At 42.1% G+C, this 15,928-nt stretch overlaps 1 protein-coding gene across 7 annotated transcripts in view; it reads left to right on the top strand.

Moving 5' to 3' along the window:
* The window catches only part of FAM217B (family with sequence similarity 217 member B), a 73,654-nt gene extending 58,111 nt beyond the window's left edge, over positions 1–15,543 (top strand). For 3 of the 7 annotated variants that reach the window (XR_014444441.1, XR_014444439.1, XR_014444440.1), the window contains exons 2-3: positions 6,064–6,149; positions 10,068–10,135. Coding sequence is in view for 4 of the 7 variants with exons in the window: in XM_083146830.1 (XP_083002956.1) it covers positions 10,131–10,175; positions 10,269–10,313; positions 11,826–11,902; positions 13,694–14,810 (1,284 nt within the window). In the remaining 3 variants the exon portion in view is untranslated. Of the gene's footprint in view, positions 1–2,377; positions 2,745–3,338; positions 3,403–3,510; positions 3,589–6,063; positions 6,150–10,067; positions 10,176–10,268; positions 10,314–11,825; positions 11,903–13,693 lie in introns of those variants that run through there. The other 4 variants (XM_083146827.1, XM_083146828.1, XM_083146829.1 and 1 more) reach the window with 4 other exon arrangements.
* Positions 15,544–15,928: the final 385 nt, after the last annotated feature.

The following is a 15,928-nucleotide window of genomic DNA, read 5'->3' as shown; positions in this document are numbered from 1 at the left end:
TTCTAAGTATTAGGAACTTATATTCACATACGATTGTTTCCCTCGAGGCAAGAGGGCTGTAAACAGAGGAGACTTCCGGGCGGAAGCTTCCCCTCAGCAGTGGAACGCACGCCCTTTATAGGGCGATGCGCTCCTTCCCCGTTGACACCACTGACACGCTAGAGGGGTCCCCGGCAGCCTACAGAAATATACATAAGAATATAAGGGGCTAGATAACAGCCAAAAAGAAGATAGCACTGATTTACGAAACCGGAAGTGACGTTCCGGGACTGGCCCTATATATATCAGCCCAGCGTGCCCCAGTAGCTATCTGCAGCTATTTGGAGTGGCAGCTTGGGAGATTCAGCATTGCTTAGGGCAGGCTTGTCCAACCCGCGGCCCGCGGGCCGCATGCGGCCCAGGTCGGGTAGTAATGCGGCCCAGTGCATTTTATAGGCATTCTAAATATAAATTATAGGGCAACTCTGCCCGCAGCAGCGTCTTCGTGCTGGCCGCGGCACTGTGCCCAAAGTAAAGATGGCCGCGGCCAGCATCTTGTTCTCCCAAACTTAAAATGGACGCGGGAGCGCTGGTGTGCATGCGCAGGCGCACTCAGCTGCTCCCGCGCGAAGGACGTCTGTGCTGGCGCTTTCCCCACGTGCAGCGCGCAGGGCTGGATGATTATTTGATGCGTGGCGGCGGCGTCGGCAGGAGCAAGCAGGCAGCCAGGACAGCGGTGACTTATCATACCCCCACTACCATTAGCTGTGGTTAGTAATCACTACAGGGGGCATTATGAATATAAGTGGCATTACCAGGGGGCATTATATTCATAATGCCTCCAGGTAATGCCACTTATATTCATAATTCCCCCTGGTAATGCCACTTATATTCATAATGCCCCCTGGCATTACCAGGGGGCATTATGAATATAAGTGGCATTACCAGGGGGCATTATGAATATAATGCCCCCTGGTAATGCCACTTATATTCATAATGCCCCCTGGTAATGCCACTTATATTCATAATGCCCCCTGGCATTACCAGCATGTGTGTCACCTGGCACTGTGGGGGCATGTGTGTCACCTGGCACTGTGGGGGCATGTGTGTCACCTGGTACTGTGGGGGCATGTGTGTCATCTGGCACTGTGGGGGCATGTGTGTCACCTGGCACTGTGGGGGCATATGGCACTGTGGGGGCATATGGCACTGTGGGGGCATGTGTGTCACCTGGCACTGTGGGGGCATGTATGTCACCTGGCACTGTGGGGGCATGTGTGTCACCTGGCACTGTGGGGGCATGTGTGTCACCTGGCACTGTGGGGGCATGTGTGTCATCTGGCACTGTGGGGGCATGTGTGTCACCTGGCACTGTGGGGGCATGTGTGTCACCTGGCACTGTGGGGGCATGTGTGTCACCTGGCACTGTGGGGGCATGTGTGTCATATGGCACTGTGGGGGCATGTGTGTCATATGGCACTGTGGGGGCATGTGTGTTATCTGGCACCCTGTGTCAGAATGTGAATTTTTTACTCATTCCCTGTGTCAGAATGTGTATTTCAGCTTATTTTCTGTGTCACAATGTGAATTTTGGCTTATTCTCTGTGTCAAAATGTGAATTACGGCTTATTCTCTGTGTCAAAATGTGAATTTTTACTCATTCCCTGTGTCACATTGTGAATTTTGGCTTATTCTCTGTGTCAGAAAGTGAATTTCGGCTAATTCTTTGTGTCAGAAAGTGAATTTTGGCTTATTCTCTGTGTCAGAATGTGAATTTTGGCTTATTCTCTGTGTCAAAATGTGAATTTTTACTCATTCCCTGTGTCACATTGTGAATTTTGGCTTATTCTCTGTGTCAGAAAGTGAATTTCGGCTAATTCTTTGTGTCAGAAAGTGAATTTTGGCTTATTCTCTGTGTCAGAATGTGAATTTTGGCTTATTCTCTGTGTCAGAATGTGAATTTTGGCTTATTCTCTGTGTCAGAAAGTGAATTTCGGCTTATTCTCTGTGTCAGAAAGTGAATTTCGGCTTATTCTCTGTGTCAAAATGTGAATTTTTACTCATTCCCTGTGTCACATTGTGAATTTTGGCTTATTCTCTGTGTCAGAAAGTGAATTTCGGCTAATTCTTTGTGTCAGAAAGTGAATTTTGGCTTATTCTCTGTGTCAGAATGTGAATTTTGGCTTATTCTCTGTGTCAAAATGTGAATTTTTACTCATTCCCTGTGTCACATTGTGAATTTTGGCTTATTCTCTGTGTCAGAAAGTGAATTTCGGCTAATTCTTTGTGTCAGAAAGTGAATTTTGGCTTATTCTCTGTGTCAGAATGTGAATTTTGGCTTATTCTCTGTGTCAGAATGTGAATTTTGGCTTATTCTCTGTGTCAGAAAGTGAATTTCGGCTTATTCTCTGTGTCAGAAAGTGAATTTCGGCTTATTCTCTGTGTCACAATGTGAATTTTGGCTTATTCTCTGTGTCAGAAAGTGAATTTCGGCTTATTCTCTGTGTCACAATGTGAATTTTGGCTTATTCTCTGTGTCACAATGTGAATTTCGGCCTATTCTCTGTGTCAGAATGTGAGAAACAATGTCAAACATCTCACTAACTTCATTTCCAATTAAGTTTAATATGTTAACTATGTTTTCTATGTTTTTTTGGATGATCAGGTATCGTTACTGTTATTTTATTTTATGTGCGGCCCAAACCAAATTTTCATCTTCTAATGTGGCCCAGGGAAGGTGAAAGGTTGGACACCCCTGGCTTAGGGTAAGTTTCATGCTATATTGACATGCCTATATATATTCTATGCAATGTAACAGTTCTGTACCCTGTGCCTAGCTATGAGCCACAGCGGATTTAACAGTCTATTTGGATTAAGAGACACTGTTTACTATTATGTCATTGTTGTATCAGCTTTGTAAACTATAAATGATACAGTGTAAATGCCTGTATAGTACTAGAAACCATTAGGAATCATATAAGTATACTTGAATATTGTAATTGTAAATTGAGGCATTGACTGACAACACACAATTGGGATTGTTCAGATAAGATATGATTGTCATAGTGCCGTCTGGCCTATATTGTATATATTGTTACCTGTTGTAAGCCAAAAGGGACATATTGCATTTTTTTTAAGTGCAATTCTTTTGAAGTATATTTTTTTGAAGTGTACTTTTAATGTCAGAGACCCTATACAAATATGTTGGAATATTACACTGGTTATTGAAACATAGACATATGAGTACTGATTTCTCCGAATATCTAGTTATGTTACTATCTGGTATAATTTATGTAAAATGTCATCCGTCATCATATAAATATTGATGTAAGTCATATGGATTCCAAATTATATTTTAGAGAGGACTGACGGACAAAAAAACCTCTCCATATCACCCATTTGCCCCATTCTATATCGAAAGTGGTATGTACTAACATCTCTATTTCACCTCTAATGAGATATATACCTACACCTCTAATGTTATTTCTAGCTCAATTCCTGAACATTTTACTCTATATATAAAAATTGCAGAGACACTGTTTTAGTCGGTTCAAGCATCCACTGAGGAACCAGTTTAATCGCTTTTAATCAAGAGCACATGTCGTTGTGGTATGTATACCATTACAAAATCATATATTATATTTGTTCATATGATTTTCATGCTGAAAGTTTTTTAAAGTCAAACTTTGTTCTTCACCACCTAGAGTCATATATGTTACACCCCTGATGAAGTCTATATGACGAAACGCGTCGGGTTACTGTGATCGAAAAGATCTTGACTCCATATGGAACAACATTGAAAATGACCTTGTTGATTTTATAATAAATTGTACAACTATTTTACAAAAATGTCTATCTCCATCTGAATTTTAAGGTGGTGGTGGTGGTGATATAACAGGAGGTGCACTCTATATCCTCTCTGTCCATACTACTATCTTCCTCCCCCACTAACAGGGGGGACTTATAGAGGTGCTGCCACAATCTATATTTCAGCGCAGTGAAAGGGTTATCTCTCTATCTATCTATATATATATATATATATATATATATATATATATATATATATATATAAATACAAAAGGTGAGAAGAGCGCCTCCTCAGCAACCCATACCGGGGTAGTGGAATAGATGGGAAAAATAGAGAACACAATAGTATAATATTGCAAACACAGTTTATTGTCACCGCAAATAATGACAACAATGCGTACAATGTGGTAAAATAAATGACGCTTATCTGATGCTGTTTCCACGGCAATTCAGGTCGGTGTCCAAGGCAGTTAAAAAGGTCCCTCAACGCGTTTCGTCCGTGCTTATTATCAGCTTGGACTTCTTCAGGAGGAAGTCCAAGCTGTGTTCTCTATTTTTCCCATCTATTCCACTACCCCGGTATGGGTTGCTGAGGAGGAGATTTCGGGGAGAATTTTGTGGATGAGAAGTTATACCTGGGTTGCCATTTTTAAAACGTATCAAGCTCAATAAACAGTGGTGGGATACCACTGCAAACGGTACTAACATAAGTGTGGGGTGCCGTTGTGTCCATTTGTGGTGAAGGGGAAACCAATATACTCAAGATACTGCACTAGGAGGCGCTCTTCTCACCTTTTGTATTTCTAGACTTAAAAAACGGTTTCCAAGAACAGAAACCAACAGGAGAGGAGCTGCCGCCCAAGAAGCAAGGGACTGTGCAACCTAAACACAGGACTGTGTTTTTGGAGACAGACATTAGGATAAGCCAGCGCTAGTACCACCAAACATACATATATATATATATATATATATATATATACACACAAAAGATACCTGCTATACACACACAACATACATGCATATAGTACATACAAACAAAGCATGCATACATACATAATGGCCTTTATTGTGATTCACTCGCAAAGGCAAATTCCTTCTCAGATGGACAAAACCATGTGCACTGCAGATGGGGCAGATGTAACTTGTGCAGAGAGAATTAGATTTACTTCAAAATTAGATCTATATTGCAGTGTAAAAATAAAGCAGTCAGTATTTTCCCTGCACAGAAACAAAATAACTCACTCAAATCTAAATCTCTCTGCGCATGTTACATCTGCCCTCCTGCAGTGCACATGGTTTTGTCCATTTGAGAAGGAATTTGCCTTTGCGAGTGAACCAGGAATAGGGCCATAATACATACAGACACATAGGGCCTTATACTGGTTGAGTCGGTCCATTCCGCATTCTTTCAGAGGGCGACTTTTAGCTAACTGCGAATGTGCAACGCAGTGTCTCCGCACTCGTTCTTAACAATACCGTCTAAAAATGTCCACCGAACACTCTCAGGAAATATGGGCATCATGTGGGCATGTATAAGGGCGCGGTTTGAAAGTGGGCGAAACTGGGTGTAAATCTGGGCGTAGACGTGGGAGTGCACGAACAGTGGTAGGCGTGCATTCAGACCGGACACCGAGCGCAAGCGAACCAACACGGCAGAAATCTTCAGTGAAAACAAGAAGCTTTCACTTCTCAGAGGGCAATGGTTCATGCGCTAGGCATTCGGATCGCCCAATTAGTACTCCCGCACCTTAAATACTCGCAGCTGAGAACAATACAATCCAGTCCTCTGGTCCTTAGTGATTAATTAAACACTTTCCACAGGTTCAATTGGAACCACTAAGTCATTGCTGGCTAAATGGGGCAATACAAAATAATTGAATATATGGTGCAAACACCATTGTTGGTATCTGGCCCACATTTACACTGCACTCAATGGACATAACTGTGTTACCCAAATCTATATGTAAATCTGGCGATTACATTAATGTGAAACAGCACACATGTTTGCAAACCTACGGGTAAACAAACTGATCCAAACAGCAATGTTAGTGATTGCTGACCTCAGTTAATTTTCTATCTGTGCAAATGAAAAGATCACAGGGGAGCACCAATGACACATGCTCAACTTGTTTGAATCAAGCCTTCATTTTAGTAAGTAGAGGACTGTGAAGAATTCATAGATCAGAAGATTGAAAAACTGAAAGACATAGTAATCACATTCTTTTATCTTTCAATTATGATTTATCTCAAGCAACTCCTCTGTTCTTGTCCTTTCAGGTGTGACCTTATCCTACAGTATATCTGTATTCTGAACTTTCCAGCACTTCCTTCACATCTCTAACTGCATCACTGCTCTCCCTGCTGTAGGTTAAAATTCAGTACTTCACTTTCTTATAAAACCATTGGATATTTATTTTTATTTATTTTTTTAGAGATGATGATAATACAGGTTGAGTGAGCATGCCTTATCCAAATATCCGTTATCCAAATTATTCCGAAAACCATAGTCTCCAAAATGTACTTTTATTTTTTGCTAAAAACCTACTGGCTACATCTGTAACAGCACTACTGAGGACATGATATGTAACTGGCACTATGTGTAAGGACATGATTGCTTGCCATTCAAATTCAGTACCTGAGATTGTATACAAACTTTGTTTCATGTTTTGAAACCTTATTGTATTCAGAAATAAAATATATTTGTCTGTATTTCATGTGTTTGATGTATATTGATTATTATTATTATTATTAATATATTTATATTGTATTTTGATACAACATAAATGCAGATAACATAAAAGATACCTCATACAAATATAAAAAATATTCCAAAATACTGAATAATCTGTTATCCAAAATTATTCTGTTCCTGACCATCTTGGATAAGGGATACTCAACTTGTAGCTGGTAAGAAAGGAGTGTGACAAAACGATTATGTATGTGTGTAAACAAAACCCTATTTGTCATATAATTTCACATCGTCTTTTCTCTTTCAATGGTCCTGGTGACACAGCTCAACATTGGGATGTAGGAGGGTCCGTAGGAGTCAGGCACCTATCCTAAAGCATTTGGAGGGTAGGCTCCTCCCTTCTGCATCCCAGACTCCTCAGTTCGTGTTAGGTGCGCGTCCTGTCAGCTCACTGCGCACAGGGGAGACACTGTCTGGCCTCCCTGTGAAGCGCTTACAGCTTCTATTAAGAAGCTGCCTGGGCTCCGGAGCGCTCTGAAACCGGCTTCACGCTAGGTGGGGATCATGGGGGACAGGCGCTCCGTGATGGCGGTGGCCATTTTCTGCGGAGCTTACACACTGAGCTCCTGTATGAGAGGACAGCAGTGTGTTACAGGCATGTTCCAAGTGGTCCCCAGCAGAGGGGGAGACACTGGAACTTGGAGATCCTGCAGTGGGTGCGGCTGTCTGGGGGTGGTTGGCGCCAAAAGCCACAGACCCCGCAGCAGCAGGGACTTGGTCTCTTCCCTCACTCTGTTTTGGCGCCATTCGGAACGCTTGCAGCGGAGCTGAGCTGGCTGACAGATCCTGGCAGAGTAATTGGATTTCCTGGGCATCATTTTCCCCACTTCTGAAAGCTTCAGACAGATAAGTGACTGTGGTTCATTGCCTCTGTATAAAACGCCTGTACTTTGTGCACTGTGACTGTGTTACTTTTTGCATCATGTCTGAGCAACAGTCTGTGGCTTTGGGGGAGGGAGCCCTTAATGCATTGTGCGCTTGTAGTATTTGTACACTAAATTTTGTCCCTGAGCAGATGGCCAAGGGGGGCTTGTGTAATACTTGCGCTGGTGTGAGACCCATGGGCAGTGAACCCCAGAGGGTAGAGCAATCGGAGCCTGCGTGGGCCATGGCCCTGGGCAGGTCTGTAAATGCCTTAGTGCAATTGCTGGACAGGCAGAGTGATGTGTTGGTAGCTTCCCCTAGACCTATGTCATCATCTCAGCAGTCCTCTGGCTCCTTGCCTCTGACCCAAGCAGATCCTGGTTCCTTACAGGTCATGCAGGATACTGCTAAAGGGATCAGCAGATTTAATGATTTGCTAGACAAATTTGATAGTGATACTGTGGGGACCCCTAGAAGGTCTTATTCAGTACCCTTTCTTGCTGCTGAATCTGGAGAGGATGGAGAGTACACAGACATCCCCTGGGATCAGGGTGATGATTCTGAGGATTACTCGGCCCCAGGGGTGAAGGATTTGATTACTGCTGTTAAACAAGCTCTGAATTTGTCTGTAGAGGATAAGACTCCTGCAAAAGGAGTATTTAAACGGCAGCGTAAGGAAACTGTTACCTTCCCTGCGGATGAAGGTTTACAGGATTTGTTGGAAGGGGCTTGGAAAACGCCCGATAAAAGGCTTCAGATGCCTAAGAGATTTTTAAGTCTGTACCCCATGCCTGAGGCTCATGCGGGCCTCTGGGAAAAGATTCCGGTGGTAGACGCTTCTGTGGCACGGCTTTCTAGAGCCACGGTGCTACCTGTACGGGGGGGGGGGGGGGGCGCAGCCTTTAAGGACCCCGTAGACAAGAAGCTTGAAGGTAACCTCAAGGCAATTTTTGAGGGGGTGGGCTTCACTTTACGCCCTCTTATAGCATCAGCCTGGGTCTCTAAGGCCATGATTGTGTGGGCCAATGACTTATGTACAATTTTGCATGCTGATCCAGGTGTGTTACTGCTAGCTGAGAAGCTAAAAGCAGCTGCGGAGTATGTGCTTGAGGCTGAGGAGGAAGCACTCAAAATGGCTTCCAGAGTATCCACAGTGTCCGTCAATGCCAGGAGAGTGCTTTGGCTTAAAGCCTGGGAGGCGGATAATGAATCAAAAAAGGCCTTAGAGGCATTGGCTTTTAAAGGAAAGCTGTTGTTTGGTTCTGAGCTGGAAGAGATTATTAAGCAGGCCACGGGAGGCAAAAGTACTTTCCTGCCGGCTCCTGCAGCTAAACAGGCCTCAAGGTTCTCTGCTTTTAGGCCGTCCTTTCGGCCCTCCCCTAGAGGGGGTGCGTCCTTTCGAGGACAGTCATTCAGGGGAAAGTTTCAGTCCTCTTGGGGCAAGTCCCCTAAGTCATAGTTCGGTTCCTTTCATAAGAAACCGAGCACCAAGGGTGAGGATAAGCCCTCAGCATGACTACCTCGGGAATATCCAGGTTGGGGGGGGGGCGTCTGAGATGGTTCAGGGACGCTTGGGCATTGTTGGACCGGGATCCTTGGGTGTTGGATATTGTATCCCAGGGTTACAGGATTCCCTTCAAAGGTCTTCCTACGAGAAGATTCATACCTACACAGTCTTCCCTGCAATGGTGGATGGAGGTGGATTCCCTTCAGTGGGGTTGGTCTCTGCAGTCCTGGGACTGGCTGGTAGTCAATACCAATGCCAGTCTCAGGGGCTGGGGGGCAGTGGTTCTGGACCTGCACCTTCAGGGCTTATGGACCTCGGAGGAGTCTGCCTGAGCAAATGCGCATACCACCAGGTCGGTCGCCACCTCTTGGGCGGTTCGACATGGGGCCACAGCTGAGCAGGTTTGCAGGGCCGCCACTTGGTCATCTGTTCACATTTTTGCCAAATTCTATAGGTTCCATGAGTTCGCGTCGGAGGACGCATCATTCGGGCGAGCAGTGATGAGAGCTGCAGACCTGAGCGTACCCTCCCAAAGGACCGGCTCTTGAACGTCCCAATGTTGAGCTGTGTCACCAGGACCATTGAAAGATAAAAAGGGATTTTTGTAAGAACTTACCGTTCAAATCCATTTCTCTGATATGGTCCTGGTGACACACCGATCCCTCCCTTACGCTCAGTAAGTATGCCAGTGTTCATGATGTTTTATGTCATATATGGTTGAAAAGTTTAATTTTTTAAAATTGTGCATATAATATGTGCAGGCGTTTGTACTGAGTTAATGTATTTCAGTGGCTTTGCAAGTTTGAACTGAGGAGTCTGGGATGCAGAAGGGAGGAGCCTACCCTCCAAAAGCTTTAGGATTGGTGCCTGGCTCCTACGGACCCTCCTACATCCCAATGTTGAGCTGTGTCACCAGGACCATATCAGAGAAAGGGATTTGAACGGTAAATTCTTACAAAAATCCCTTTTTCTGCGAACAAACAAAGAGTGATTTTTCTCTTTTTAAATGACTTTCTGTTACCTTGGAATTTTCGAATAAGGTTTCAATTAATTCACTTTAATGGAGGTAGGTTATACAGCAGTTATATATTAAACATAGCATTGTTCTACTACCTGGTCAAATATTTACAGGGACATATAAAAACCTTTTGTGTTTTCTAGTTGAGGAGGAAGTCCCGGTCTGTCAAATCCACTTCTGCTAAACCAGACAGGCGTAATCATCCAATGATACCTGGGAGAAAATCAGATACATTCAGCCATGCTAACAGGGTAATTTTAGCTTTTGTATAGGCTTTTGGATTGTGAGATATTACAAAAGTGTTACGTGTTTACTTAATTATGCATCATTTTATAATCCTGTAGGACAAACATTCTTTATCAACTACTAGGTGTACACAAGAAGAAATTGTGAGTATTTACTGATTTTCATCTTTTCTTCATACGTTTTCTTAGATTGTAAGCTTTAGTCAGCAGGGGCATCTTAACTTGTGTTTACATTTATGTTCCTAATGCTTTTGTCACATATTCATTTTACCTCCCTAATTGTACAACAATTCTTTATTTTTATTTTTTTATTGAGTAATTTTTATTGCTTTTGCATAAGAAAGCCAACATGAACAGCACAGACAGTAGTGCTACAATAGATGCATACAGGAAGTGTGGAAAATCCATAATCATATATATACTGTATATAGGAATATAGAAAATCATACACATGTAATCATGCGCATATATATATATATATATATATATATATATATATATATATTTTAGGATAAATAATAAATAAAGTGAATATCGACCCTCCAGGACAAGGATAAGTACACAATTATACAATTACCCGGGGGCGCCATCCATGTTCTCGCAAACAGTGAAGCGGGAGGAGGTACAGATATAGAAACATAGCGCATGAAGAATCATTCATCACCATGTAACTGTAACACAAAACAGTCAACAGACGAAAGAACTACTGTCTAAACTAAAATAACCCACTAACCCCACTAGCACATTAATAAAGGAAACAACCCAAAAAGTCCCAAAGCAAACCTCCCACATAACCCCCCCACCCTATACAACCCACCCCAACTCAGGCGTACTTGGAGCCCTTCCACCAAACTTTCCCTATACCCATTCTAAACTATACTGATCTAAACAAATACCCTACCCACCCACCTACCCAACTGGAGGATAATTGTTAAATGGACCACCTGGGGCAAAGAACTAAAGAAAGAAAAGGGAGAATAACTTAGAATAAGTGGCACACCGCACATGCAAATACTTCTATGTAAGCCGCCATAAAATCGTAAGACTTCTATGAGCAGGATATGTAAACGTATACACCGAAGTCCAGCAGCACTCACCAAGCTGGGGGAGCCCCCACTGCAGCACTGGGTCTTCCAAACAGACACCGGCCTGCACCTCAGGTGCAGAGAAACAGCAGGGGACCCAGGAGAAAGAGCGGAGTGACGGCCAGTGAAGCGCCTCTTAGAGTGCAACCTCCAAGATGGTGCCCACTCACTGGTACACAGGAGTTCAGAGCGCAGCGCACATCAAGCCAGATGGGTCACTGAGGCAGCGTCAGGTCCCAACCAGCGCCTCAGTTGCAGGGGAGCAGCAGGAGTAAGAATATGCAGGTCTGGGGTGCCCAAATAGCAGTTGTCAGGATATTCAGCCGGATTATGACGGAGCTCCCACACCTTGCGCTCCCCTGATTGTACAACAATTCTTCTGAATATGTTTACTCTATATCAGTGGTTCCTAATTCAGGCTTCAAGTATCCTCATCTGGTCATATTTTCTAAATTTCTTTAATCATGCACATGCGGGCTGATCTATTTTGCTGGGTTAGGGGCACTTGAATGGAGTTTAAAACTTTTGCACTATGTGAATCAATTATCAAAATTATATTTACATTTTTTAGGTATTGCTGAGTGCAAGCCAACCTCACTACAAACTCTCGGAGAAACTGTACACGGATAATCCTATACAGCTAAAACGGTATATTCAATTTCTAATCTCTCCTGTTGTCTAATATCATGTTACTCCACTGACTGATCGAACATTATTGAGGCATACATTACTGCGGTCATATTATATTCATGAAAGACAGGTCACAAAGCAATTAGTTTAGCTAGTTTATGTACTTGTAATTGGAGAGATGTTTTCTAAGCCAATAATACAGCTCTAGCGTATTGGTCCATGGAGATGATGACTTGAAATAAATTGTTTTATGCTATTGTATGACCAGTGCAGATTTCATTAACAATGTAAATTGCAATTGAACCAATGCTTGTTGTTTTACTTTTTTATTAGACAATGTTTACTTACAATGTGAATCTGATATAAGACCCGGATGATCTATGTTTACTGATGACAGACTGGTCAAAGTCTTGTGAAGTAAAGTAATAATGCTGTATTGTTTTTACACACTGTATAGATGGTGCTGCCAAAAGTGTCATAAATAGATAGGTGTAATACAGGCAAAATAATATCAGTCACATGCTTATAAGGCTGGGGAAAAAGGCGCAAAAAGAAAAGTTGGAGCACTAGAAAATGGATCAATCTGTTAGTGGTTAAAAAACAATTTGCAATATTTATTTCTACAATTAGAACAATTTCTATGGTATATATACTAATTAGTTAGGTTTAGCATAAAAATTGAGTAATAATATTAACAATAAATGTGTTGGTATGTTATACTTAATGGTGTGGAGTCCCGTTTTTGGTCTTTTGGAGGAGATGCTTGAAATAGTACTTTCCCTGGGTTGTCCAAAGATCCAGGTCCAGCAAGGGTTATGGATCCCTAATCATCCCATCTTGGGACAACCCAGGGAAAGTACTATTTCAAGCATCTCCTCCAAAAGACCAAAAACTGAAGAAATAAATATTGCAAATTGTTTTTTAACCACTAACAGATTGATCCATTTTCTAGCGCTCCACCTTTTCTTTTTGCGGATTTATCATATATGTTAGGCCCGGTTTGACGTCCCCTAGAGGAGCTGCTTGACAACACACCCCATCAGGCGCCTGTATACTTCTGGCCTCACGGCTATTAGTAGAACCCCTATTTTGGGGAAAAAGGCACCAGTTAAGTTCAGCAATTTGCTGTCTGGTTTTGCTCTTTCTATTGCAGATGAGAAAAAAAAATGTGCTTATACTATGTGCTATTCTTTGTAATGTCCTTTTCGTGTAACGTTTGTTACCAGTTTTCATGACAAGCTTTGCATCAAAATTAAAGCATATCATGTAACACACAAACAACATTTACTTTGCACAAAATAATCAAAACACATGCTCATAAAATATTTCACATCTGTTTAGGCAAAAAAAATTAACGTTTGTTACCATGGAATGACCCATAATCCCTTTTTTAATGCTAGTTTCTGCCTTCAATTTAGCAAAATAGCTTTTTCTGTTAGCCTTTTTACTTTTCAACCACACCTTACAGATGTGTCTTCATACACTATTGCTTATTTGTGCCTAATGGCCTGAAGAGCTAGTTCCTGTGAGACTCTACTTGCGCTAAGTGTTTTTTTCACATCTTTTGCCCAAAAATGCACAAATGATTTTTGAGTTTGTGTCATGCCAGACATCTCTATATACTGTATAGAGACTAGGTGTTTGAGGAGAGATCTGTATATTAGACAAGTTTATATTTTATGCCCTGGCATACAACATAGCCTCAAGTATTTATATGGGTAGATATTAACTGTACATATGCTTTGCTTATTCTATTTTCAAATTTATACTTGTACTTATTGCTGTAAACTGCCTTTGTTGGTTTCACAGAGTGAGTGTTCGTCAATCAAAGTGTACTGTGCAGAAAGTGAAAAAGGAGTCCGTAGCAGAGTGTTGCAAGGGTAGGCAGCTTCAAATTGACACCTTTACATCAAGAGCTAAATTACAAAGTATTTCCAAAGCTGCAGAGACTGACTTGCTGCAACCTGTTTATTTAAGTGAGCAGCAAGAATTAGCTGGGACTCTAAATAACAAGTCATCCCATGAGAATGTGAAGAACTCTGGATATGAAAGAGAATCTTTGGATAAACTATTCCTGGACTTTGAATCAGTTGGATTCAGAAAAGAAGATGAGGACAGTGCCAGTGACCTTTCTGATTCAGAACGACTACCCATGCCGCCATCCCCCTTTACACCTCCAGAGCTCAATCTACGAGCAGAAGAGATCAAGCCTGGGTATTTCAGCCAGTATATAGAACATAACTGCAAAGGGTATAGTTATCCAGATTTTCTCCCTCCACCATACAGCTCCTGGAACCTTGGCCAGGTCTCTGTGTTTACAAACAAGGAAAAGAAGACTACACTACAATCAACAGCATCAGGGTTTCTAGATAAATATGTTGAACGTATTCTCCAGTTGGAATGGCTTCAAATGCTGACTGTGCAAACAGAAAATGCAAAAACAGCCAAGTCCAGACCTCAAACTGCTCCTGGCATGAGTCGCAACGGAAAATCCCCAAGAAAAAGCACATCTTGGCACAGTCCAGTGCCCAGTAAACAGATCTCTCATTCATATATTTCCAAAAGCATTTCTGAACAAGCTAAAAATGGTCACAAAAAAGTTCTCCACTCTGAGAGCTCTGGTCCAGCACGTGTTTGCAAGAGCAGCCCAGAACACCATGAACCAGTGGAGATACATGAAGATATGAGACATGTCAGAAACAAAACATTAATACCAAATGGTCAGCAAGCAAAAGACTTGTCCATAATTGGAATTCAGGCAAATATAAAGAGTACTGGCAACATTAGACCTCAGAAGCAAGTCTCTCTGTCCCGCTATTCAGAAAGCACTCCAAAGCCAGCAAAAGCCCACAAACCATCTACAGCAGAGCGAAAAGTAAACTGCAAACACAGTGAGACATCCCACTGTAAAACAAAACCTAAGTAATGTATCATTTTGCTCTCCAAATACCTTTTGTATAGCTTCTTATGAATGAAAGTGAGCGTATGTGCTGTTTCATACTTCTCTCTAGATACATCCATTTTTAATACTACAATATTTCTATCTCACATGTACAGTTTGTATATAAACGCCTTTATAGCATATGGGTGCTGCTTGATGGTTTTAGTAGTAAATGATAAAATTGCATTACCCTATCAATAAACAACATAATGTTAGAAAATGTCATATACAAAAGAGAATAGTGTCTTGGCTGTGCTTCTAATAAAAAAAGTTTCCAATTTCTATACAAAATATAGTTTATCACAACACCCCACATCTGTATACTGCTCAAAATGAAATATGATATCATCTTTCTTGCAGTAACTGGAAAAGACAGGACTTTTTATAATGAATGAAATACTTTCAGCAGGAATGGTCAATATACATGTAGACAATTAGAAAATGCCAAAAAGTTCTGCTGACATTCCATACCCTTGCACCAGCATTTCAATATGTACAGATGTGAATGTATACAGTGATGCTTACACCTGTAATTATGTTAAACCTCCACAGGGCACACTACCCTTGCAGGATCAAGCCCTTACTGCACTTAATTAACATTATGTCCCGACATAAGAGGCTGCAAATAGATATAAATAATGAACAAATCTAGATATTTTGCTTTGATTTTAGCACCTTAGAAATATACATATGTCCAATGCCTAATCATCCCAAAGATGTGTATGTAGTGTTTTCCCTACATACGCATAAATTATTTGGAAACAGAACTTTGGCCCTTATTCTGGTTGGTGCGGTAATATCCGCATGCGTTCGTGCCGCCGATGTTTTGTGTCTGCGCATGTGCAGAGGCGTCTCTGCGCATGTGCGAGCGGGGCGTACGGCCAAATTCCGCAAGAAATGTGAACACTCCGAACAGGGGGTGGTGTGGGGCGTGAAGGGCTATTTGGGCTCATTACCATATGCATACGTCCCGCGTTTCATGGGCGTTCCCATGCAAACGCTGGGCGTAAGTATGGTAATGCAGTCGTGACGCACGTGTAGGGGGCGGACATATGTCATCGCCGGATGTCAGCTGCCTGCCCAGATCCCTGCTTTTGCACAGA

The sequence above is a fragment of the Crinia signifera genome, chromosome 6 (genome assembly GCF_055691185.1).
Source record: "Crinia signifera chromosome 6, ASM5569118v1, whole genome shotgun sequence".
Lineage (NCBI taxonomy): Eukaryota > Metazoa > Chordata > Amphibia > Anura > Myobatrachidae > Crinia > Crinia signifera.
Note: the sequence above shows the minus strand (reverse complement) of the source record. Positions and strands in the feature narration are given on the sequence as shown.